The sequence below is a fragment of the Anolis carolinensis genome, unplaced genomic scaffold (genome assembly GCF_035594765.1).
Source record: "Anolis carolinensis isolate JA03-04 unplaced genomic scaffold, rAnoCar3.1.pri scaffold_12, whole genome shotgun sequence".
Lineage (NCBI taxonomy): Eukaryota > Metazoa > Chordata > Lepidosauria > Squamata > Dactyloidae > Anolis > Anolis carolinensis.
This window is the reverse complement of record NW_026943823.1, coordinates 6,621,273-6,647,564: the sequence shown is the minus strand read 5'-3', so window position 1 is coordinate 6,647,564 and position 26,292 is coordinate 6,621,273. Positions and strand designations below refer to the sequence as shown.

At 43.2% G+C, this 26,292-nt stretch overlaps 1 protein-coding gene across 5 annotated transcripts in view; it reads left to right on the top strand.

Annotated features, from left to right (window-relative positions):
• Positions 1-26,292, top strand: part of pcdh19 (protocadherin 19) — a 420,594-nt gene that overhangs the window by 136,393 nt on the left and 257,909 nt on the right. For 4 of the 5 annotated variants that reach the window (XR_010001081.1, XR_010001082.1, XR_010001080.1 and 1 more), the window contains exon 5: positions 2,290-2,462. Coding sequence is in view for 2 of the 5 variants with exons in the window: in XM_062964019.1 (XP_062820089.1) it covers positions 2,290-2,462 (173 nt within the window). In the remaining 3 variants the exon portion in view is untranslated. The remainder of the gene's footprint in view (positions 1-2,289; positions 2,463-26,292) is intronic. The other variant, XM_062964020.1, reaches the window with a different exon arrangement.

Sequence of the window (26,292 nt, the reverse complement as noted above, 5' to 3'; positions counted from 1 at the left end):
GTGCATGCTGGTTAAATCCTAGGTTTAAAGGGCTTCTGCAGGGATGTCTTTATTTTAAAAGGGCACGTTTGAAGATGTTCCAGTCTGAGTGTGCGTTTCCGCACAAGCTTTTCTCTCTTACATGCTGTTCTTGCTTTGGCAACGCATCCCACGATAGTTGGTCGACTTTATTTCTGCAAAAACTGGAAAAAAGGCTTTTGCAGAAGGGTAACAGGTGCATCATGCTCCAAGGCTTTGAAGGATTAATTAAAACAATACAATAATAATTAGGATAATGATGCAATAATTTAAATAATTAACCATTTCTGACATATTCTGCACCGGCTTATCTCATGTGAAAACATAGTAAAGCAATCGAACTTAATAATAATAATACAGTAATAATAATAATAATCCGCATATCTTTCTTGTTTGCTGTGTCATACAATAAAATGATAACAATAATTTGGGAAGTGTTCGACTTGTGATTTTGTGATATGAAATCCAGCATAAATATCTCATTTGCTGTGTCATACTACAGTAGAGTCTCACTTATCCAAGTCTCGCTTATCTAAGCCTCTGGATAATCCAAGCCATTTATGTCGTCAATGTTTTCAATATATCATGATATTTTGGTGCTAAGTTTGTAAATACAGTAATTACTACATAACATTACTGCGTATTGAACTACTTTTTCTGTCAAATTTGTTGTAAAACATGATGTTTTGGTGCTTAATTTGAAAAATCATTACCTAATTTGATGTTTAATAGGCTTTTCCTTAATCCCTCCTTATTATCCAAGATATTCGCTTATCCAAGCTTCTGCCGGCCCGTTTATGTTGGATAAGTGAGACTCTACTGTATTTACAAATTTCTGGGTTGGAATGGCTGGGACCTTTGACTAGAGCTGGCCAGGAGCATGAAGGTTGAATCCATGCTCCCTATCATTTCAGGCCACGCATGGGCTCAAGAGCGGCCACATTACCTATGCGTTTCCTGCTGTAGAAGATACAATTTGTCCAGGAATGTGTGCTTTTTAAATACTGCATCAGATCTGTGGGTTCCTCTCTCAGCTGCCGCATCCGGTTAGGTGTTTCCTACCCATTGAGTAACTTAGCTGGGGAGTTTCTGCACTTAAAACAGACCCGGCGATGTTCATCCACGCATCACCCGCGATCATGGGAGACTTTTATTTCTCTGCCACTACAGGAGCTCAGGGCTGTACATGTCGCAGCAGGCTGAATAGTTGGGGGTTGCTGTTGTACTTTGTCTCTTCCGATTACGTTCCTCCGGCGGAGAAGGTGCTCCTGCGCGTCCCCTCCCTGCAGATCTTGCCTCTGGTATGGCTCTGGCTGTGATCTGCTCAAGTTCCCTCCTTTGTCCTCACTTTGTTTCACAAGGAACAGTATTACTTACGCTTGTAGGAGGATATGAACAAGGAGCACATGTAATTTCCTGCACACCTGAGGGCTGCCTCCAGTTCTTGCTGCCTTATTGTCTGCCGAGTTGCGATGCGGCCTGGGTTAGAATCATAGAATCATAGAATCATAGAATAGTAGAGTTGGAAGAGACCACATGGGCCATCTAGTCCAACCCCCTGCTAAGAAGCAGGAAATCGCATTCAAAGCACCCCCGACAGATGGCCATCCAGCCTCTGCTTAAAAGTCTCCAAAGAAGGAGCCTCCACCACGGCCCCGGGGAGAGAGTTCCACTGTCGAACAGCCCTTCTCACAGTGAGGAAGTTCTTCCTGATGTTCAGGTGGAATCTCCTTTCCTGTAGTTTGAAGCCATTGTTCTGTGTCCTAGTCTCCAGGGCAGCAGAAAACAAGCTCCCTCCCTCCTCCCTATGACTTCCCTTCACGTATTTGTACATGGCTATCATGTCTCCTCTCAGCCTTCTCTTCTGCAGGCTAAACATGCCCAGTTCTTTAAGCCGCTCCTCATAGGGCTTGTTCTCCAGACCCTTAATCATTTTAGTTGCCCTCCAGCTTCTCAACCTCTCCCTTCAATTGCGGTGCCCAAAATTGGACACAGTGTGATTCCAGGTGTGGTCTGACCAAGGCAGAAGAGAGGGGAGCAGGACTTCCCTGGATCTAGATGCTATACCCCTATTGATGCAGGCCAGAATCCCGTTGGCTTTTTTCGCCGCCGCATCACATTGTTGGCTCATGTTTAACTTGTTGTCCACGAGGACTCCAATGTCTTTTTCGCACACACTGCGGTCAAGCCAGGCATCGTCCCCCATTCTGTATCATTCTGCTTCTGAGAAGGAGCTCTGCAGAATGTCTCACTCTCCTTTCTTCCACCCAGCAGTTCGACATTCAAAGACTTGGAGGGGAACAGCCTGAAGGACAGCGGGCACGAAGAGAGTGACCAGACGGACAGCGAACACGACGTCCAGCGTGGCCTCTACTGTGACACGGCCGTGAATGATGTCTTGAACACCAGCGTCACCTCCATGGGCTCTCAGGTGCCTGAACAAGGTAGGCGGTGTTGACTTCTTTTACAGAGACCATGTATGATTCTGCAGACTCAATGAGCAGTTGTTGTTTGTGACCTGTTGTGTTTCCAACGCCATCATCCTTTGCTCATGGATAATGATGTCATGGAATGCGCATGAACATGTGCACAGCTTAGGAGGAAGACTTCAGTAGGTGAACACTGGCAAAAGACAGTGTCATTCTTGAAAAGAAAGTGAAAGGCCTATGGAATAGTTCAGTGGTTCTCAAACTGTGTTCTGGGGAGCTCTTGGGGTTCCACGATAGGTTCTCAAGGGCTCCACGAGTGCCCTACCTCTTCTGGGGCTTCTGCTATTATTATTATTATTATTATTATTATTATTATTATTATTATTATTATTATTATTAGAAACATAACAAGATGACTCCACAGCAGACGCTCTGCTGGCTGTATTATTGTTTATTTTATTTTATTTCTTTACAGTATTTATATTCCGCCCTTCTCACCCCGAAGGGGACTCAGGGCGGATCACATTACACATACAGTAGAGTCTAGCTTATCAAACGTAAACGGGCCGGCAGAATTATAAACATAACAAGATGAGTCCACAGCAGACACTCTGCTGGCTGTATTATTATTATTATTATTATTATTATTATTATTATTATTATTATTATTATTATTATTACAAAGGCTAGATGGCCATCTGTCACAGGTGATTTGGTTGTGTTTTTCCTGCATGAAAGAAAGAGGTTGGACTGAATGGCCCTGGGGATCTTCCGCTGAAATAAGTTTATGTTGGTTAAAATTGTTCTTCATTTTAAATATCGTATATATATTTTTTGCACTGTGTGAATTAGTTCACACAAACACTCTCCATCCATCTGCCACTTGCCCGGCACATGCCTTATATACACACATACATACACACACACATATACATACATACATACATACATTTTATATATGGAGCTCTTGGTGGCACAGTGGGTTAAACCCTTGTACCGGCAGGACTGCTGACTTGAAGGTTGGGTTGCTGACCTGAAGGTTGCCAGTTTGAATCCAATCTGGGGATGAGCTCCCTCTGTCAGCTCCATACGGGGGACATGAGAGAAGCCTCCCACAAGGATGGTGAAAACATCAACGGGCAACGGCCTTGCAAACGGCCAATTCTCTCACACCAGAAATGACTTGCAGTTTCTCACTACTAACATGAAAATATATATCTAATACAGTAGAGTCTCACTTATCCAAGCTAAACGGGCCGGCAGAAGCTTGGATAAGCGAATATCTTGGATAATAAGGAGGGATTAAGGAAAAGCCTATTAAACATCAAATTAAGTTATGATTTTACAAATTAAGCACCAAAACATCATGTTATACAACAAATTTGACAGAAAAAGCAGTTCAATATGCAGTTATGTTATGTTGTAATTACTGTATTTATGAATTTAGCACCAAAATATCACGATATATTGAAAACATTGACTACAAAATGGCTTGGATAATCCAGAAACTTGGATAAGCGAGGCTTGGATAAGTGAGACTCTACTGTATAATATAAAATGTAATATATAAACATTTCTTGGGGCTCCACAAGAAGCTTTTGCTTCAACAGCTGAAAACGTTTGAGAACCCCTGGAATAATTCATACGTATGGCACTGTGGGGATTATCAGCAATAGTATGTGCATCTAGGAAGAGTTGGTAGCTATTTTAGAAGTGAAGGGCTCAAATAAGGTCAAATAAAAAAAGGGGGGAGGGAATATCACATTAGATCTTTTAATTAACCAACTCCACATTTAGCGGCATCCCTGCCCTAGATCCTGTATCTTCAAAGCGAAGTCATGCAATAAAATTGTACTCTGTCCAATGCATCTTGCTGTTCCAGCTCTAGGTCCCAGCTGCTCTATTTCCTTATGAACATTTGTATGTGACGTGACGGTTGGGTTGGTAAAAGCTCTCCCTGCATTGTTGCAAATGTATCTGCTATGGTACCCAAGTCGGGCCTTTGTGGGAGAAGGAGAGCTGCCTCTTGTCTATGCCGAAGCATTTCCATCTCATCCCAGATATGCTTTATACATGCTCATGGCTGGTTTCATATTCAGTCTTACTTGAAACATCATAGAACCAATCTGGCAACGTGACATGCTTTGGCATCCATCCCTGCTTGTCTCTGTGTGACTCGTCCTATGGGGCTTCTCCACCCTTTCTCTTCGGAGCCATGACTCACCTCAGGGCCTTGGTGGCTCGGATCCAGTTCTCTCAACTTCTTTCTGTGGGAGGAAGAGCCCCGGCGTGGGCTCCAGATACACATCCATTCATAAAAAGAGACACTTTAGAAGTGCACCGCATCTGTTTCTCATCCAGGCGTGATGTTTTGAAAGTCATGTTTTTGGGGGTTTTTTGCTGCTTGATAAATGATGTTGGCTTGACCCTGCTGCAAAATGTTTTTCTTGTAACTGAATTCCCAAGTGATCAATTTTCTTCTTGCTGCAGAGCCCTTCCCCAACACAACAACGCAGGACATTTTGGAAACTTGTTTCCTCCCTTGGCTGTTGCAATATTAGATCTCACTTGATGAGGTTCAGGAAAGATGGAGAAGGGTTCTAGAAAGTTTAAGGGGGTTGTGCAAATCATGTAGCGCATTGATGGCAAAGTAAATATTTGAATCACTGTTTGCATGTGTACTTGTAAATGAAAATGTACATCAGTAAACATGTCTCTCATTCTCCAAGTATATGTTCATATATGTTCACAAATTTGTCAGGACATCCGATTTTTTTGGAGGATGGTTCAGAGAGATTTGCTGTGTCAAATGCCTTTACAAGGTCAGGGTTTCCTCTTCTTCAGAAGAAGAAGGGCAGCAGGAAAGTGTTCATGAATCTGAGGGTGAGTTGGAATCTGAGGAGATTTTGCAAGTACCCACTTTTCAGGAGAGATGAAAAGAAACAGAGCAGAGATGTCATTCAGCTAGAATAACTGCCAGAAATGCAGCTGAGTAATTGGGAACTTCCCTAGCAGCTGTGAGGGGACTCAGGGCTATAAAGCAGAAGCAGGTGCAGTCAGCTCTTGCTAGTAACAAACTGACTCTAATGCCTAAGCCTTCGCTCCCCTTGTGCCTGCTTTGAGTCTGCATCTGGGAAGCTGCTCCTAAGGATTTATTGCTGTTTTTTTGTCTCAAGAAGACTACTATTTGATTTGGGAATTTATCAGAGAGTAAGAACTATATTTGCCCTAAGACTTCCTTACTTCCTTTTGCATTATTCCACTGAGTATGCTGTACTTTATGTTTTTCTGAAGTAAAGCAGGTTTCATTTACTTACAATAGTGTTTTAAGGCTGTTCTTGAAAGACAAAACAGGACAATGAATGCCATGTACAGAGGTTGATTTTGTTCCCTGCATTTTTCTTGGAGCTGTCATGCAATGAAGATCACATCCACTGTTCCTCTGGAGGGGTGGAAGCCATTCTGGGATTCTGGGAGGGTGCCTTCTGAGACAGGTAAAAGGCGGTTTGCAAGGATTCTTGCAAGTATTTTCCAAGCGGAGGTTAGAAATGGGATACCTTGATAATTTCCTCAGTCTGTTCTTCTCCCTTTTTTGAAAAGGGTGATGATGGTGGCAACCTTGAAGTCTGCTGGGATTTTCTCAGTCACCCACACTTTTTCAATGAGTTCGTGCAGTTGTTGTGTCAGTTCAGGTCCACCTTCTTTAAAGATTTCAGTAGGGATCCCATCAGGTCTGCTGGCTTTGTTATTTTTTTGTTGGCTGATGGCGTTGCTGATTTCCTCCAGACTAGGCAGCCAACAACTCCCACATTTCTTCTAATTGAAAAATATGAAAATACTGTCTGATCTCATTCATGTGTGATCTGGTGTTTGGAGTGTCTGTTTATTGCAACTTTATACTTCCAGTCACCAGAGTTTCTGGGAACATTGAAAACATTAAACATAAACAATCAATAAGGATAAAAAACAAAAACACACACACACAAAAAGGTTCAAACCAGCAGCAAAATAAAATAGTGCTAAGATTTAAACTGACTATGAGAATATTTGTAGCAAAAAGACCTGAATGAAGGTACCAGGTGAGTTGCTCCAGGAATGGCATTTGTGTAGATGGGATGATATCACTTTCAGGCCCTTTATTTTGCACTAGCTTTGCCCGGCCATGCATTGCTGTGGCTTATGGGAATCCTTTGTTGGCCAGGTGAATAGCCTTGCAGTCTCAAAGCCTGGCTGTTTTCTGGAGTAGCTGGAGCTTTTTGTTGTATGAACGTAGAGGCATGGATGAGGGGTTGTGCTGGCAAGTTTAGTGTTTCTGGGATGTGTAGTTTTGTTGTTTTGTCCTAGGCCGAAATGTCATTACTCTTTTATATATATATAGATTGTTTTGTGGGTTACTTCAATTTAGGAAAATATAAAAAGAGATCCTGCTACAAGTCTTCTCTGCATGAATTCTGACTACAGTTAAGATGGGGTTCTTGTGTGTTTTCCAGGCTGTATGGCCATGTTCCAGAAGCATTCTCTCCTGACGTTTCACCCACATCTATGGCAGGCATCCTCAGATGCTGTGAGGTATATACAGAGGTTTATATATCTGTGGAATGATGTTCAGGGTGGGAGAAAGAACTCTTGTCAGTTTGAGGCAAGTGTGAATGTTGCAATTGGCCAGCTTGATTAGCATTGAATGGCCTTGCAGCTTCAAAGCCTGGCTGCCTCCTGCCTGGGGGAATCCTTTTGTGGCTTTCCCATCTTCCCTGAGCCAATGCTGTTAAAAAGAGCCAGCAAGAAAAAAAAATCCTGAAAGGTGAAATGGGACAGAATGGAGTATTTTGGAAAAAGGGCGTGGTTGGCTGGATCATCCTCTCATTATTATGCTTATTTACATTTTTCATCAAAATTAAGTCTTATTAAACAAACATGATGGGCGTGGTTGGCTGGATCGTACTCTCATTATTATGCTTATTTATATTTTTCATCAAAATTAAGTCTTATTAAACAAACATGATGGGCGTGGTTGGCTGGATCATACTCTCATTATTGTGCTTTTTCACACTTTTCATCAAAATTAAGTCTTATTAAACAAACATGATCCCAGATCCCAGTGTTAGTAAATATACTATATGATGACAGTACATTTTTCAACCAACCAAATCTGGGAGCCACATCTCTGGGATCGTTTTAAATAAAATGCTCGTAACATATTTCATAAAATGCACAAAAATGTGCTTATCCCATGGAAAATGGAGGCTATTCATTGTAAAAATCTTTCACATCGAAAGCCTGTTACAACCTGTTATGTCGAAATCGGGGAAACAAGTGTGTATGCGTGTGTTTGTGAGAGAAAGCGCTCTGCCTTAAATTAGTTCTGGTATTTTCCCTTCAAGCACACCCCAAGCAAGATATTTTTTAAAAGCCTTTTGCTCTGTGTACGTATTAATCATTTATCCCATAGAATCAAAACTCCAGCAAGCAGGTGAAAAGAGTTGCCCTTTTCTGCTTGGGAGTGTGCCATTTTTTCCCTGCGCTTTGTGTCAACCGCACAAAGAGCTGTCAGCCAACAACATCAGACTCCAGTGCATAACACTCTTACAATTCGGTAGATGGAAGCAGGCAACTCAGGCAGCAGATTTTGTTAGGTATCCACTTTCTTATTGCTATATATTTTTTTACAGCCAGCAACAGGAAAAAGTAATTATGAGATTGGGTGTTATGGGTGCAAAAACAAATTGTCTAGCTTTGGGTGTCATGTATATTTACTTATTTAGGCGATCCCTCGTTGTCTGAGTAGTGTAGTGACTTGTCAGTGGATAGGTAAATGTAGAGCCCTATTCTTGACCCACATGTTCTTTCATAGTGAGGACATTAGTAATAATAATAATAATAATTATTATTATTATTATTATTAAGGCCAAGATCAAAAAATCAGCTGATGACCCAAAATGCAAACTGTGCAAGGAAACTGACGAAACCATTGATCATATCCTCAGCTGCTGTAAGAAAATCGCACAGACAGACTACAAACAGAGGCACAACTTTGTGGCCCAAATGATTCATTGGAACTTATGCCTCAAGTACCACCTCCCAGCAGTAAAGAACTGGTGAGATCACAAACCTGCAAAAGTGTTGGAAAATGAGCACGCAAAGATACTGCGGGACTTTTGAATCCAGACTGACAAAGTTCTGGAACACAACACACCAGATATCACAGTTGTGGAAAAGAAAAAGGTTTGGATCATTGATGTCGCCATCCCAGGTGACAGTCGCATTGACGAAAAACAACAGGAAAAACCCAGCCGCTATCAGGACCTCAAGATTGAACTTCAAAGACTCTGGCAGAAACCAGTGCAGGTGGTCCCGGTGGTGATGGGCACATTGGGTGCCGTGCCAAAAGATCTCAGCTGGCATTTGGAAACAATAGACATTGACAAAATTACGATCTGCCAACTGCAAAAGGCCACCCTGCTGGGATCTGCGCGCATCATCCGAAAATACATCACACAGTCCTAGACACTTGGGAAGTGTTCGACTTGTGATTTTGTGATCTGAAATCCAGCATATCTATCTTGTTTACTGTGTCATAATAAAATAATAAAAATAATAATAATATGAGGGTTATCCAGAAAGTAGATTATATTTTGGAATTAAAATGAACGAAATATAGGAGAAAGCATTTACCATATGCAGTTGAAAGCCACACCCAAATACCACTTCTCAACATAGTTGCCATTCAAATTTAGGCACTTATCATAGCGATGAATCAGCTTGGCAACTCCTTCCCCACCAAACTCTGACGCTTGCGTCCTCAACCAGCCGGTCACCCCTTCCCTCAGCTGTGTATCATCTCCAAAACGCTGCGTTGAGGACGCAAGCAACAGAGTTTTGTGGGGAAGGAGTTTCCAAGCTCATTCATCGCTATGATAAGTGTCTAGATTTGAATGGCGACTATGTTGAGAAGTGGTATCTGGGTGTGGCTTTCAACTGCATATGGTAAATGTTTTCTCCTATACTTTGTTCATTTTTAATTCCAAAATGTAATCTACTTTCTGGATAACCCTCGTAATAATCATTTATTCTTGTATCCCATCCCATCTCCCTGAAGGGACTTGGGGAGGCTCACAAGCCAAGCAGTGTAATAAAATACAGCGGTAAAAACAAATCCAAACACAGCAGTAAATACATCAAAATATAACATACAGCATCAACAATTTAGAACATGTTTCCAGGTGGAAGGCAGTCCTGGTCAGAATTGGCTTGATGTGCCTTCCTCTTGGCACGTTTTTCTCTTTCACTCTCTTCAAATTCCACAGCACTGCTGATCACAGCTGATCTCCAATTAGAGTGCTCAATGGCCAGGTCTTCCTAGTTCTCAGTGTCTATGCCACAGTTTTAAGGTTAGCTTTAAGCTGATTTTACAATCTCTTTTCCTGTCCACCAATATTCCATTTTCTTGAGTTGTGAGTGTAGTAACTGCTTTGGGAGACAGGGATTGGGCATTTGGACAACGTGTCTAGGCCAGTGGAGTTGATGGCAGAGCAGCATTGCTTTAATGCTGGTGGTCTTTGCTTCTTCCAACACACTGACATTTGTCCGCCTGTCTTTTAAAGGCAGCCACCTCTCTACAAAAGTCAACACTGCTGCTGAAATGCAACACTGTCTGAGCTCTGCGAGTGCAGCATTTTTCCAAATGAAGCAGAGAGTGTTTGACAATTGGGACATCCATAGGGAGACCAAGACTCTTGTTTATAAAGCTTTTGTCCTTGCAACCCTGTTATCTGGAGCCTCCGGTGGCCTAGGGGATAAAAGCCTTGTGACTTGAAGGTTGGGTTGCCGACCTGAAGGCTGCCAGGTTCGAATCCCACCCGGGGAGAGCGCGGATGAGCTCCCTCTATCAGCTCCAGCTCCGTGAGAGAAACCTCCCACAAGGATGGTAAAAACATCAAAAACATCCGGGCGTCCCCTGGGCACGTCCTTGCAGATGGCCAATTCTCTCACTCCAGAAGCAACTCCGGTTGCTCCTGACACGAAAAAAATAAACCGTTATACACCTGTGAAATGTGGACTGTCTACAGACATCACACACATTCCATCAGCGTTGCCTCCGAAAAATCCTGCAAATCTCTTGGGAAGACAGGCAGACAAATGTCATTATGCTGGAAGAAGCAATATCCCGATGGATGTCCCAATAATCAAACACTCTCTGCTTCATTTGGAAAAATGCTGCACTTGCAGAGCTCAGGCATGTTGACTATTATGGAGAGGTAGCTGCCAAGGCAATGAAAATGGTTAACATTTACTAATGTGGCAGCAAAATACTTTGGACAAGGTCCTACTTTGGACCTTGTTTGGCATCCATTCCCATATCTTCAAGACTTGAAGATATGGGAATGGATGCCAAACAAGGTCCAAAGTAGATTGGCTTTGTGATCTACATTGTACTCCATTCAAAAGCTTCTCTCCTGTCTGAATCCAGTCCATTTTTAAGATAAAAGTGCCATAATGAAGAGGAGAGAGCAGGGTCTTGGAGATGCCAATAAGCCATTGACACCTAGACAGGTCACCTGCTCATACTGGTGAGACATATTGCATTGCTTTTCAAATTATATACATTATTTTTAAATGAGCAGCTATATGCATCAATGAGCACTTTTCAATTTCAAATCTATGCTGCTTGTTTTGATGTAGCATTTACATATTTTTGGGTAGTGTATGCCATTGCTGTCAAGCTCCCACCTCAAAAAAAATAATAATAATGAGAGTTTCATCTAATGATAAGGAAAGAAGGCTATGGCCCAAGGAGCAAAGGGCTTCTTCACTCCACCATTGAAATGGCAATGTGTTTTTCCATCTAAATTGAGGGTTTGGGAAACAGAGGGAAAACTTGTTGAAACTTCACTTCTTGCCGTTTTCAGTGAAATGGCTTCAGTTAACCCAGCAAAACCTTCTAAATGGGACTCCGCGGCAGTCGCTTTGCAATTCCCCACCATGAGCTCGGCTTAATGGGAGAGTGGCGAGAGCTTCTGCAATAATGTATTTTCTAGACAACCTTCTTATGGGCAGAGATGAAAAAATTAAACATTTATAGATCTCTGCTGAAGAAGTTTAAATTCTTCCCAGACCCAGACTGTGTCTGAAATAGCATTGCATTTCTTATTCTCCTCCGAGGAAGGAGATGACTTTGGGAAAGAAAGAAAAATGTTTCAGATGAAGGAGCGAGAGCAGAGGCGGACAGGGCAAGGGCAGCTCCTTCCTGAGACAATTTGGTGGCTGAGACGAGGGACAGGGTGGCCTTCTTCATTCCATGCACAGAAGTTCCAGGTTTTTGGTGACCTTTGGGTAGAGGGGACCTTCTCATCTTCTTGTCAATGTCACCTGGGTTGAGGGTTGAGGGCATTGGTTCTTCTGGTCTGTACCAGTTCCAGGTTTTTGATGACCTTTGGGTAGAGGGGATCTTCTCATCTTCTTTTCAATATCACCTGGGTTGAGGGTTGAGGGCATTGGTTCTTCTGGTCTGTACCAGTTCCAGGTTTTTGATGACCTTTGGGTAGAGGGGATCTTCTCATCTTCTTGTCAATGTCACCTGGGTTGAGGATTGAACCACATTCAATGCTGGCCATGAGATAGGGTCCCCTGTGTTTCTCATGGGTGGAAAATATATTGTATAGTTCCAAACACAGCTTTGGCCAAGGGAACTCAATGGGGACAACCCTTGAGGTGGCTGCCTTAATGACCTTATTGAAGAGCTATCCCTGGGAAAGGAGGACTCTTTGAGATGGGATTGTTGCTACTGATTCTTCCAGTCTGTACCAGTTCCAGGTTTTTGGGGACCTTTGGGTGGATATGACTTTAAGGGACCTTCTCACCTTCTTGTCAATGTCACGGATGCTTCTTGGAGGTTTCCTGCTATATCCATTTCCGATGAGAGCAGAGTCCCCTTCCTTCTCCATATTTGCTGTGAATAATTTCTCTGCACCAGAAAGCTAATTCCCCTTTGTGCAACTGTTTTTTTGTGTGAGAACAAATATTTCATCATGGAGTGGAAGTACCTGTAAATTGAGGCTTCTTGGGGGATCTCAAGGGCTTTCTAATACAAGCCGCAACTGCCGGTCTCTCACCTCATATTGCGCAGAGGAAGTGCAAAATGACTTAATATATTCCATGCAAATATTATGCAAATTATGTTTAGGTGCAAACTAGATATGCAAATATACTGTGGTACAGCTTTCTAACAGGTACCTGGGGTGGTGATCCACACTGCCCTAGATAGCTCTTCTCTCTCTCTCTCTTTCCTCTAGTAAATCTAGCAAATTTACATGAAAATACTCTTTGTTACAACAAGCATACAGTACTCTGAATGTTTGAATGTTTGGAGACAGTTGCTAAGCCCAATGTCTTTCCAAAGGAAGGAGCTAGACATCACGAGCCAATGGAACACACCAAAAGACATTAGACTCAGACTGTTAGGATACAAATGTGGAGGACAATGTGAATGCATTGTTGTATTCCATGCAATGGCATGGGTTGCACACACACAACTTGCTCTCCTCAACTAAACTCATTACATTTTTGGTGGTCTCTTAGCCATTAACTGTCTGAGTATAGACATGCGTGCATTAAATACCTGTCTATTATAGTTCTGCTCCCTAGTTACTATCTTCCTCCCACACAACTTAAAGAATGATTGACTTGGGCACCATTATTTTGAGGAAAAGGACTCAAATCTACAGTGTGCTATCAATCTGGATTAAACGTGATATCCATTTACTGCTGAAAACTACAAGTTGTTCTGGTGGCTGTACAATAGCACTGTGGAGGTAAATAATAATATTTATTTATTTATTTATTTACAGCATTTATATTCCGCCCTTCTCATCCCGAAGGGGACTCAGGGCGGATCACATTACACATATAGGCAAACATTCAATGCCTTTTAACATAGAACAAAGACAAACAAACATAGGCTCCGAGCAGACCTCAAACTCATGACCTCCTGGTCAGAGTGATTCATTGCAGTTAATTGCACTGGCTTGCTCTCCCGCCTGCGCCACAGCCCGGGCCTAATAAGATGTCATCTGTAGAAAATACTAAAAGGGTTTGGTGGGCATTGACCTTGAGTTTGGGAGTTGTAGTTCACCTACATCATCCAGAGAGCAGTGTGGATTCAAACAATGATGGATCTGGGCCAAACTTGGCACAAATACTCAATATGCCCAAATGTGAACACTGGTGGAGTTTGGGGAAAATAGACCTTGACATTCAAGAGTTGTAGTTGCTGGGATTTATAGTTCACCTACAATCAAGAAGCCCCTTGAACCCTACCAATGATAGAATTGGGCCAAACTTCCCACACAGAACCCCCATGACCAACAGAAAATACTGGAGGGATTTGGGTTCCTAACACCATCAGAAATATGTGTTTTCTGGTGATCTTTGATGACCCCTCTGAACCTCCTTTGTGACCCCCTCCCCCAGGGATTCCAACCCCCAGGTTGAGAAGCACTGCTATAGGGTCTCCAATGTTATTAATGGTTGGGATGCTGGAAGTGGGTAAGGAATAATCCAAGATCTGACCAGTCATGCAGATTTTTTTTTCTTAGGTGGTATTTTTATGTTTTACCCTGAGGGGGAAAAAACATAGATTTAAAACAGAGGTTTCCTCCTGGGAGTTTTCCACACAGTCTTGTTTTAGACTTGATATCAATGCACATTATGATCACAATCCTTAGGGACTCTGTCTGTATGCAGCTGATGTGTCTGCTAGGCTCTTGGACAGCTTAATTGGCAAGCCCCGTCATTTAGGATTCGTCAAGGAGAGCAGAACTAATGAGAAGTCGAGGGGAGTGGGTGAGACATCAAGGGATCGGGTTTGAAAGTGGAGAGAAAGGGCTAAAGGGAGATCGGGGCTCCCGGTGCTCCCGTTCCCAAGTGTGGGGATCCCAGTCACAATGAGAGACTTGGCAATGTTTGGCCAAACTCTTTCCCGTTGCGGTGAAGCTTGCGATTGGAATCAACTTGCTGTCGTCTGTGCTTTCATGGAGCGACTCCCAGCCTTGACCCTTCAGCCCCTGCATCAGTCTTTACAGGAACTCCACGGCTGTTCCCTTCCTCTCTATTGAATTATTGAGGTTTCCCCTCTTCGGTGGAGTCTCTCCCGAAGCAGAGTCTGTCTGCACAGCATTTCAAAAAGGCTCGTGGTGATGGAGCTGAAAGGACGAGTGCTTTCCTTTTCTCGGCTCCTGCCGTGCATCTTATTTTAGCCGTCGGAATCGTGCCCAGTCCCTTTTAACTTTTTGATAGTCTATATGATTGATTGGAATAATTTCATCAGCTGGGAAGATTGCTTTTAATTGTTCTAATATGCGCCCAATTTGGAGTTCATTACCGCACAGAATTGTTTTCCTTCCTCTGTTAATTGATGCCAAATGGAACATACTGGAAGCCACTCTCCTGCACCATTCCTTTGGTTGGGGAGGCAGAAGAAAAAAACCCCGCTAGTGAGTTACTAGCCTGTTTACTACTGAAGAGACAAGAGCAATCACCTCAAATGTACTCATCCTATTTATTTGTTGGCTCTTTCATTGTTCTGAACTTTCACGTACCTGGTTTGTTTGCAGGAAAAACAAGGCCCTCGAGAAACCTTTTGCCTTCCCAACTCCCACAGGCTGTTAGAGATTGGCTGTAAAAATGTGCCGCGCTGAATGCCTAGCTCTTTGGAACCATGTTTAAAACATCCAAACTGCATCCCATATTCCTAGGATATGATTTATCTAAATTCTTTGCCGACAAAAACAAGGTCTGTTGGAGCCATGCCTTGGTATATATTCTGTTTTATCTCATTTATATCCGTATAAGAGAATTCATTGAACTGAGGTAATGTGATAGGTGCAGAACGAGCCGGCTTCCAGATATTGTTGTACTACTGCTCCCAAAAGCTTCAGATCACTTGGACAGTAGTCAGGGATGATAGGAGTTGTGGTCCAGGCTGGTTAGCAGCCAGCTGCAATAAATCACTCTGACCAAGAGGAGTTTGAGGCCAGCCCGTGGCGGGGTGAGCACCCGACAATTAAAAATAAAATAAATAGCCCCTGCTCGTTGCTGACCTAAGCAACCCAAAAGATAGTTGCATCTATCAAGTAGGAAATTTAGGTACCACTTATATGTGGGGAGGCTAATTTACGACACTATAAAAATCATCCAGCCGCCGTTGGAATGAGGAAGTTGCTGTCACAGTGGATGATGAAGCAGCTGCTCCCCCGTGACCAGAATCAAGCATACCCTCAAGAAGCTGGAAATTGGAGAAGGTTTAAATTGCCTCTGTGTCTGTCTCTGTCTCTGTTCTATGTTATATGGCATTGAATGTTTGCCTTATATGTGTACAATGTGATCAGCCCTGAGTCCCCTTCGGGGTGAGAAAGAAGGGCGGAATATAAATACTGTAAATAAATAAATAAATAAAATGGTTACCATTACTGTGACTTACTTAAGTGTGACACAGGGATGGAGGATTCAGGGCTAAAGAGAAGGATGACTGTGAGATTATGTCAAACCCATTTCTTTTCTGTTAAGGCAAATGTATAACCTATCCACCTCAGTGGGACACATGGAGATGTCTATTTATTTATTTATTTTATTTATTTACAGTATTTATATTCCGCCCTTCTCACGCCGAAGGGGACTCAGGGCGGATTACAATGAACACATATATGGCAAACATTCAATGCCAACAGACAAACCACATACATTAGACAGACTCAGAGGCATTTTTAACATTTTTCCAGCTTCACGATTCCGGCCACAGGGGGAGCTGTTGCTTCACCGTCCAGTAGTGGCTGTACTTCCGCATTCCTTTCCTCGTGTTTTGCTGGCAGTTTTATGGTGTTGTAAATTAGCCTCCCACATAAAGCGTCCCTAAATTTCCCTAATTCACAGGTGCAACTGTCTTTCGGGGCTGCATAGGTCAACAGCAAGCCAGGGCTATTAATGGTCGGAGGCATAACCCGACCTGGGCTTCGAACTCATGACCTCTCAGTCAGTAGTGATTTATAGCAGCTGGTTACTAGCCAGCTGCGCCACAGCCCGGCCCCCGGTCTATGTGCGAGGTGCACCAGCATGAGATAACAGAGCTTCAAGAAAAAGTCCATGAGTGTGCATTTCTGAGTGTACCATTCTCATACTCTTCATACACTAGACCAGCGTTTCTCAACCTGGGGGTCGAGACCGCTGGGGGGTCATGAGGGGTGTTCAGAGGGGTCACCAAACACCAGTATTTTCTGTTTGTCATGGGGGTTTTGTGTGGGAAGTATGGCCCAATTCGATTGTTGGTAGGGTTCAAGGGGCTCTTTGATTGTAGGTGAACTATAAATCCCAGCAATTACAATTCCCAAATGTTAAGGTCTGTTTTCCCAAAACACCACCAGTGTTCAAATTTGGGCATATTGAGCATTTGTGCCAAGTTTGGTCCAGATCCATCATTGTTTGGAGTCCGCAGGGCTCTCTGGATATAGGTGAACAAGAACTCCCAAACTCAAGGTCAATGTTGTGACTCAGCCTTTGTGTGACTCTGATGAGGATTCTGGGATGCAGTTTCAAGATGATGGGATTCAGGTTCAGGATGTGTTTCAAGATGGCTCTGATGGGAATTATGGGATTCAGGTGCAGAGTGTTCCTATTGTGGGAGATGAGGAGCAGGGAAGATTTCCCAAGGGAAGAAATGATGTTGTTACTGATGATGGTTTTCAGGTGCAAGAAGCAGAAAGAGAGAGTAGTTCCCAGCCTGATAACACTAACAAGCCATGTGGCCTTGAGAGCGATGATGAGGCTGCTTCTCTAGATCGGGCTAGTTGTTTGGAATTTTCAGGGGTTGCACAGAAGTCTCAGAATAGCAAATAAGAGGGAGGGCAAAGGGCAAAGAAATGCCTTCATGATATGCTATTAAAACAGTCTGCTGAAAGGGAAATCTTCATCAAAGCAATTCCTCGCTTGAATCGAGAACTAAGTCTGCCTTCCTGTATAGCCTGGATGTAGCCTCGTTTCTGGGACTTTGGCATTGTTTTAAGCACCTTGCTTCATGCCTAATGTTTCCATGGATTTCTTCTTACAGCCTTGTTTTTGTAACTATCTTTTGGAACTGAACTTTTACCTTTTATGAACTATCTTTTCCTTATTTCTTAATAAACTACAAAAGACTACGATCTGTGTACAGCCTGGTGTCTTTAGCAAGGTGAAGCTAACCTGAGGTGCGACAGTCAGTGCCCACCAAACCCTTCCAGTCTGTCCTGTTGGTCATGGAAGTTCTGTGTTCCAAGTTTGGTTCAATTCCATCATTGGTGGAGTTCCAAATGCTCTTTGATGGCAGGTGAACTATAAATCCCAGCAACCACAACTCCCAAATGACAAAATCATCCCCCCTTCCAACCCCACTAGTATTCAAATTTGGACATATCGGGTATTTGTGCCAAATTTAGTCCAGTGAATGAAAATATATCCTGCATACCAGATATTTACATAATGATAAAACACCAAAACTACACATCCCAGAAACACTAAACTTGGCAGCACAACCCCTTATCCATGGTTCTACGTTCATACAACAAAAGGAAAAGAAAAATAAAGTCCTAATTAGAGGAAGAGGAATAATTGTTTTTATCCAATTGCTGCCAGTTAGAAGGCTAAGCTCCGCCCACTTGGTCTCCTAGCAACTCACTCAGCCCAGGGCACAGGCAGAGTAAGGCCTCACTTAGGCCTCTTCCACACTGCCTATAAAATACAAATTATCTGATTTTAACTGGATTATACGGCAGTGCAGACTCAAGGCCCTTCCAAACAGCTATATAACCCATTTATAATCTTATATTATCTGTGTTGAACTGGATTATCTTGACTCCACACTGCCATATAATCCACTTCAGTGTGCATTTTATACCGCTGTGTAGAAAAGGCCTCATATAATCCAGTTCTAAGCAGATAATATAAGATACTTTATTTCCCATACCACCATACTTGCCACAGCAATGCGTGGCCAGGCACAGCTAGTGACAATATAAAATAGCAACAAAAATAATGTTATGGTTGGGGGTCACCACAACATGAGGAGCTGTATTAAGGGGTCGCGGCATTAGGAAGGCTGAGGACCACTGCGCTAGAATAACCATGCTTCGGGTAAGGCAGTAATAAGCTTTAAGTTCAGTGAGAACATACATAGCACTCGATCAAGTTCTGGGTAGTTTAGATAGCTCACCAATTGGCTGTTGATCCAAAATCTGCCCTTCCAAAAATTGGTTGTGGGGACAGACTGTGATGGGTATCCATTTATCTAATAGTAGGTTCAACTGCTGCATTCATTTTACTCTTCCTTCTCATTTATTCTATGGATGTGCTTACCTTTTATCATAGGAGCCATGTCTCCTGTTTTTCTAATGTTAGAAGCTATTCAAAAGGAGGATCGGAGTGAGATCCAGTGTTGCACAGCATGTGACCTGCCAATCTGAAGCAGTTCTTTTGCCGAGACAGGCATCACTGGTTGTCTCCAAAGGCTCTCATGCAAGAAGGGACTCACTGCCATATTTTGGAATCGGCTTCTCTGCCTCTTTTGCAGCTAAAGCCTGTTTTCCTGCCTTCTCCAAGCAAGGAAACAATAGCATGAGATGGCGAAGCAGCAGTCCCCACTTGCCTCCCGCTCTCTGTCTGGACAATGGTGTTAACCAGAGTAAGAAGGCAAGTGGATGTGCATCTATAATAAGGAGGAGGTGGAATTGTTTGACACTCACATCTTAGCCGGTGAAGCTTGCATGCCCAGTATTTGACCAGTTTCCCGGTTTTACTGCCTGCCTGGGACTGTGGAAATTGCAAAATTTCCAGGCTCTGTAACCGTCTGATGCTTTGCTCATTCATTTAAAGCATTTATAATTTGGCTTTTAACCAGAAAAGCTCCCAGAGCAGCGACAAGCATAAATAGCATGGCAGTTACAGCTCACAGGCTTAAAAAATTCTGAATTTTAGGCATGCTACACAAGGAGGAAGGGATCAGGTGGGAGAAGGAAAAAATAAATTTCACTTTACAGTTGTTCTAATGGCCAGCTGGATGGGATGGTTCAGATCGCTTGGAGCAATGCCTTCTGCCCGATGATCGTTCTTGTGGGAGAGACAAAGGCAGAAGCAGCAGAATATCCTTGCATCTCTTTTCTTCCTCTGTCGCTTGCCAGTGAGGATGCAGTATGAGAGCACGGTGGCCTGAATTGGCCTGGTTGGGCCATGTGGTAGGCTAGTTTCAGCCCGGAAATTCCAACTAGTATAAAGGTCTGCAGCCAGGCTTTTAACTGGAGCTGATTATAGGGCTCGTACAATGTCCCTATTAAAGCAGCTCCACTGGTTGCCAATAACTTGCCGGACCCAATTCAAGGTGCAGATTATGACCTATAAAACCCTAAATGGTTCAGTCCCCACCTATCTCCGCGATCGCATCTCCCCTTATATACTGGCTGTTAGGGATTCCTCTTCTTCAGAAGTGGAAGGGGAGCAGGAAAATGTTCGTGAATCTGAGGGTGATTTGGAATCTAAGGAGGAGATTTTGCAAGTACCCACATTTCAGAAAAGGTGAAAGGAAACAGAGCAGAGTCGTCGTTCAGCTAGAATAGTTTCCAACAGGGTGTTTAAGTTTTTTTTTTTTCGTGTCAGGAGCAACCGGAGTTGCTTCTGGAGTGAGAGAATTGGCAGTCTGCAAGGACGTTGCCCAGGGGATGCCCGGATGTTTTGATGTTTTTACTATCCTTGTGGGAGGCTTCTCTCATGTCCCCGCATGGAGCTGGAGCTGATAGAGGGAGCTCATCCACACTCTCCCCAGGTGGGATTCGAACCTGGCAGCTTTCAGGTCAGCAACCCAACCTTCAAGTCACTTAGTCCACTACGCCATCTGGGGGCTGGTGTTTAAGTCAGATATACTCACAGTTCCTTCCCCAAAGAGTTCATCAATTTTCAGTTGTTTAGAAGCCTTGTGGTACGCTGTTGACTCAGGGCTAGTCCTATTGCGTTTTCTGTTTCCCATTTCTAGGTGAGGGAGTAGGAAAAACAAAAATACCGGAAATGCAGCTGAATAATTGGGAATTGCCCTAGCAGCTGTGAGGGGACTCAGGGCTATAAAGCAGCCCTGAGGTGCAGCCAGCTCTTGCTGATAACAAACTGACTCTAACGCCTAAGCCTTCGTTCCCCTTGTGCCTGCTTCGAGTCTGCATCTGGAAAACTGCTCCTAAGGATTTATTGCTGTTTCTTTGTCTGAAGTAAGACTGCTATTTGATTTGAGAATTTATCAGAGACTAAGAACTGTGTTTGCCCTAAGACTTCCTTACTTTCTTTTGCATTATTCCACTGAGTGTGCTGTCCTTTATGTTTGGCTGAAGTAAAGCAGCTTTCATTTACTTACCACAGTGTTTTAAGGCTGTTCTTGAAAGACACAACAGGACACCAGCGTGGCATCCTAGATCTTCCGGTAGGGCCCTCCTATCGTTCCCACCGTCCCGGTTGGTGGGGACGAGGGAGAGGGCCTTCTCGGTGGTGGCCCCACGTTTTTGGAACACCCTTTCCAAGGAGATAAGACAAGCCCAATCACTACTCTCCTTCCGCAGGGACTTGAAAACCTGGTGGTTTCAATAGGTCTTTGAAAATGATTAATTCCAGACCATACTCTGGCCTACAAACAGGGCCCCATTTTGTACTTTACCCACTTCCCTGGCCTTATGACACCACATTGCACTGGTCTTATCTTTTATAGCTGCTCAATAGGCCACGAGATTGAGTAACCTAAGCCCTATCAGGTTGCACCTTATTTAATTCCTGGCTCTATGTTAGCTGGTTGCATTAGTCCTAGCCCAGCCTATCACACCTGGTTTTCTGACCGTTGGTAGCCGAGTTCACCCAATGGAATGGCTAGAATTGGTTTTAATTTTAATTTTAATCATATTTGGTTAATAGTAACTAGCCCCGGTGGCGAAATGTGTTAAAGCATTGAGCTGGAGACCGAAAGGTCCCAGGTTCAAACCCCGGGAGCGGCCTGAGCGGCCGCTGTTAGCTCCAGCTCCTGCCAACCTAGCAGCTTGAAATCATGCCAAGTAGATCAATAGGTACTGCTCCGGTGGGAAGGTAACCTCTCCATGCAGTCATGCCAGTGGCCACATGACCTTGGAGGTGTCTACGGACAACGCCGGCTCTTCGGCTTAGAAATGGAGATGAGCACCAACCCCCAGAGTCGGACACGACTGGACTTAACCTCAGGGGAAACCTTTACCTTTTTTAACTATGCCTTGTTTTTCTTACATTGTTTTGTATGTTTTGTCTTGATATTGAATGTTTTGTTTATGCTGGAAACAGCCTTGAGTCTGTTCCAGGGAGATAGAGCGGTATACAAATCAAGTTTAGTTGTTGTTGCTGTACTTTCGCCAGTGTCAATACTGCGGGGTGGATTGCAGGAGTGAAAACAACTGTCAATTCCCTGCAAGTTTGGTTTACACCTGCATAGCAGTCCAAATGGGTTTAAGGATTTGCATGTGAACAAGTTTCCAAGTTTGCTTTGCCTCGGATCGGTCCCTTTCCCGGGCGCTCGGCAGAAGGAGAAGCTGCCTGTGCGGGAATCGCTTCTGACATTGCCGAGCTGCGTGGCACTGTGCGCCATAAACGGTGGCACGGACCAGATGCTCATAGCATAATTGAAAATTCCATTTTATCAGAATAGCATTTGCTGTCAGAAAGTTTTATCTTTACTTCAACAAAGAGGTTGATTAGATCCCTCAGGGCCCGAATTAGCATCTTCCAGGCTGGATACCCTCTTTTGCAATTCATGGAGTCATTCCTCCTTTGGTTTTTGCCGCTCACACTGAGCGCTTTTAAAAAACAGATAGAAGCAGGGCATGCCTCGGCCCTCTTGCGAGCCGGTGCCCAAAGTTGAGCTCCTTCTTTTGCAGGGAGAGTGTCAATTTCTTCAGTCACTTTTTTTTTAGTTGCACTTTGAGCCTGGAAACTCCAGATGGTTGGGGGAAAAAATCCTTATTTCAATTTAGCCATGTGTCAGTCATCTTTAAAAAATGTTGGCTGTTTGAATGTTCTCTTATGAATAGGTAGGGTTGCTAGCTTTCTAAGTTTTGTGGGATGGGGAGGTGCGATGCACAGGGAAGCAGACTCCCGGATGTATATCTCTTTAATGTCCAGTTGGGAGAACTGTCCCTACCATTAGGTAGAATAGTAGTAGGACATCAGTTCCATGCTCTTTCTCCTTCATTCTGTGGTCATTTCTTTCTCTGAGGCTATAAGCGCCATATAGCTTCCCCTAAATTGGTGTCGCACCTCAGGTTAGCTTCACCTTGCTATATACACCAAACTGCACACAGGTTGAAGTCTTTTTAGTTTATTAGAAAATAGAAGATAAAAGGTTCTTTAAAAGCAAAAGCAAAGTTCCACAAAATGGTTACAAAATAAAGTCATAGAGAATATGTTGTCGAAGGCTTTCATGGCCGGGATCACAGGGTTGTTGTATGTCTTTCGGGTTGTGTGGCCATGTTCCAGAAGTATTCTCTCCTGATGTTTCGCCCACATCTATGGCAGGCATCCTCAGAGGTTGTCAGGTATGGAGAAACTAAGTAAGGAAAGGAAAGAATATATATCTGTGTAGAGTCCAGGGTGTGGCAAGAGTCCTTTGTCACTGGGAAGCCAGCAGTAATGTTTCAGTTAATCACCCTAATTAGCATTGGAAAGGTTTTTGTCTCTTGCCTGGGGGCATCCTTTGTTAGTCATTAGCTGTCCTCTGCCCTCAAAGTGTTGGTTCCCATCTACTGTTTTGATTTTAGAGTTTTTTAATACTGGTAGCCAGATTTTGTTCATTTTCATGGTTTCTTCCTTTCTGTTGAAGTTGTCCACATGCTTGTGGATTTCAATGGCTTCTCTGTGTAGTCTAACATAGAGAATAAATCCAGAAATCACGAGGAATAAACAAGGTCCCAATAGAGCATGACAAAGTCCCAAGAACATGAACACAGAAGCTGCAAGGTAATCCAGGAAAACGAGAGCTTGCTTCTTGATTGAACAAAAGTTGCTTTGACAAAGGTTGGTCTTCAATCACATTGCTTTAATACCCTTTGCAAAACGTGAAAGCATTTCTTTGGCCTCTAACCTCCCTTTTGTTTGCAGTTCTCACACTTCTTCAAACCCTGAATTCCAAACGGTCAGCTCGATCTAAGGAACCTGTTTCGTCAAGGTCAGCCTGCTCGTTAGTTTGCTGAGCCTCATTATCAGACTGAGAACTGTCCTCCTTTTCTAATTTGCACCTGGCTAGTTTCAGTATCAACAACATCATTCCTTGCTGTGGGAAAATGAACTAGCACTCCCTGATCCTCATCTTCTACAACAGGGACATTTTGAACCTGATTGTGAACCTGAATCCCATCATCCTCATCAGAGTCAATCTGAGGTTCCGGCTGAGTCACAACAATTGGACTCTTTGCCATGGGTGTAAATGAGGCAGTGATGTGGCTTTTTCTGGAAAAAAAGTTGAGTTGGAAAAGTTTCCAGTATCCTAAATGACACATGATTTGATTTCATTTGATTTTGCAAAGTAGATCTCATTCGTGCCCTAGTTTGTTGTGTTGTTGAAGGCTTTCATAGCTGGAATCACTGGATTGCTTGTGTGACTGTGGAGCTGAACAAACAACTCCTCATATGTATGCTTGCCCACAATGCCTTGTCTCATGCACGGAGGAGGAGCTGTTTAAAGCTACGGACAATGCGATTGCTGTTGCCCGCTTTTGGTCCAAAACTATTTAGCTGTTTGTGATTCCTTTATTTTATCACTTTTAAACTTATTTATTATGCAATGCTTTTGACACGAAATAAAAACTGGATTGCTGTGAATTTTCTGGGCTGTATGGCCATGCTCCAGAAGCATTGTCTCCTGATGTTTCACCCACATCTATGGCAGGCATCCTCAGAGCTTGGAAGTCTGTTGGAAACTAGGCAAGCGGGGTTCATATATCTCCCAGGGTGGGAGAAAGAAAGAAAGATAACAGGAAGTGAGAGAAATCTACTCCTCGGAAAGGAAATTCACTCCTGGAAGAGCTATTATCATGAGGAAAAGGGGTCTCCATTGAAGGTTTATCCCCAATCCTTGTTTCCACAACAAGCCAAATTTGTCAATATCCAATTCTCCCTGATGTGAAATTGTCTGAACAGGGGCACAGACAGCAAAGGAAATATTACAGGGGTGTTAACCCTTCCTTATGAGATTTATTTATCATCTATCTATCTATCTATCTATCTATCTATCTATCTATCTATCTATCTATCTATCCTATCTGTCTATCTATCTATCTGAATGGAGTTACACTTAAAAATGTACCTGTTCTGCCTTACATAGAATCATAGAGTTGGAAGAGACCTCATGGGCCATCCAGTCCAACCCCCTTAAAACTAACCTACAGAACTTTTCTTGTTATGGTTGACTATGCCATAGTAGGCATCTTCCAGGAACTCCAGGGTTCCTTTGAAGGCTGTAGAGCAGTGGTTCCCAACCTTTGGGCCTCCAGGTGGTTCCCAACCTTTGGGCTTCCCACAGTTCCTAACAGCTGGTAAGCTGGCTGGGATTTCTGGGAGTTGAAGTCCAAAAACACCTGGAGGCTCAAAGGTTGAGAACTACTGCTGTAGAGGGTTGGATACTTGGATCAGTCTCTACTCTATTGGCCAAATCTCCATTGGCCAATGAATGGCCAAGTTAGTGGAGTCACAGAAGGATTTTGGAAGAATGTTTGGTCATCGTGGAAGGTTAGTAGAGAATTCTGGCCTCCACACAATTTAAAGTAACACTATGGATATATGTTGGATAGAATTCCAGCTGTTATTTCTTTAAATTTAAGGTGGGAAAAGTGTACAAAACTGTTGATAGCTTCCAGGCAGTGTTTGCATGTGAAATGGAGGGAGAACCAATTTGTCCATTGCTTTATTTAGCCAAATGTCTTAGGCCAGCCCTTCTCAATGATAAATGGCTATAACTTGAGGTTGTGACCTCTGCTCAACTGAATTGGGAATCTTACACTCTCAGCCTGGTATGAATCTCAAGACACATGGGACTCTAGATCAAAGCAATCTATATATATAAATGAGTGATGGCATCACAGCGACCAACAAAACTACAGGCCCCCCAACCTCGAAATTTGACAACACAACCCATCATCCACACCTCTAGGTTGATACAACAAAAAGTAAAGTAAAGTCCTAATTAGAGGTAGAGGAATAATTGTTTTTATCCAATTGCTGCCAGTTAGAGGACTAATCTCTGCCCACCTGGTCTCCTAGCAACCCACTCAGCCCAGGGGATAGGCCGAGTTAGGCCTCACTTAGGCCTCTTCCACAGATTATCTAATTTGCACTGGATTATATGGCAGTGTAAATTCAAGGCCCTTCCACACAGCTATATAACCCATTTATAATGGACTTAATGTCAGGGGAAAACCTTTACCTTTTACCTTAACTACCACCAATTCCTCAATACTTTATTTCCCATACCACCATACTTCGCCACAGCAATGTGTGGCCGGGCACAGCTAGTTCCTTATAATATTTATGTTTTGTAGAATAGCGGTATCTCTCGCCTACGAAACCCCTATGAAATTCATGGGGTCACTGTAAGTTGACGGGCGACTAGAAGGGACATAATTTTGGCTTAAAAATGCAAAACAAAAACTCAACTGCTGCCAAGGGAAGAGGAGAAAAAGACAGATTAAAACCGTGCCAGTAGAGATCATTTGTAGCCGGCCGAATTGAAGGGCATACCAGCAATTTCCTTTTGTTTTTTTGCATGCCGAAGTTTATTAAACGTATC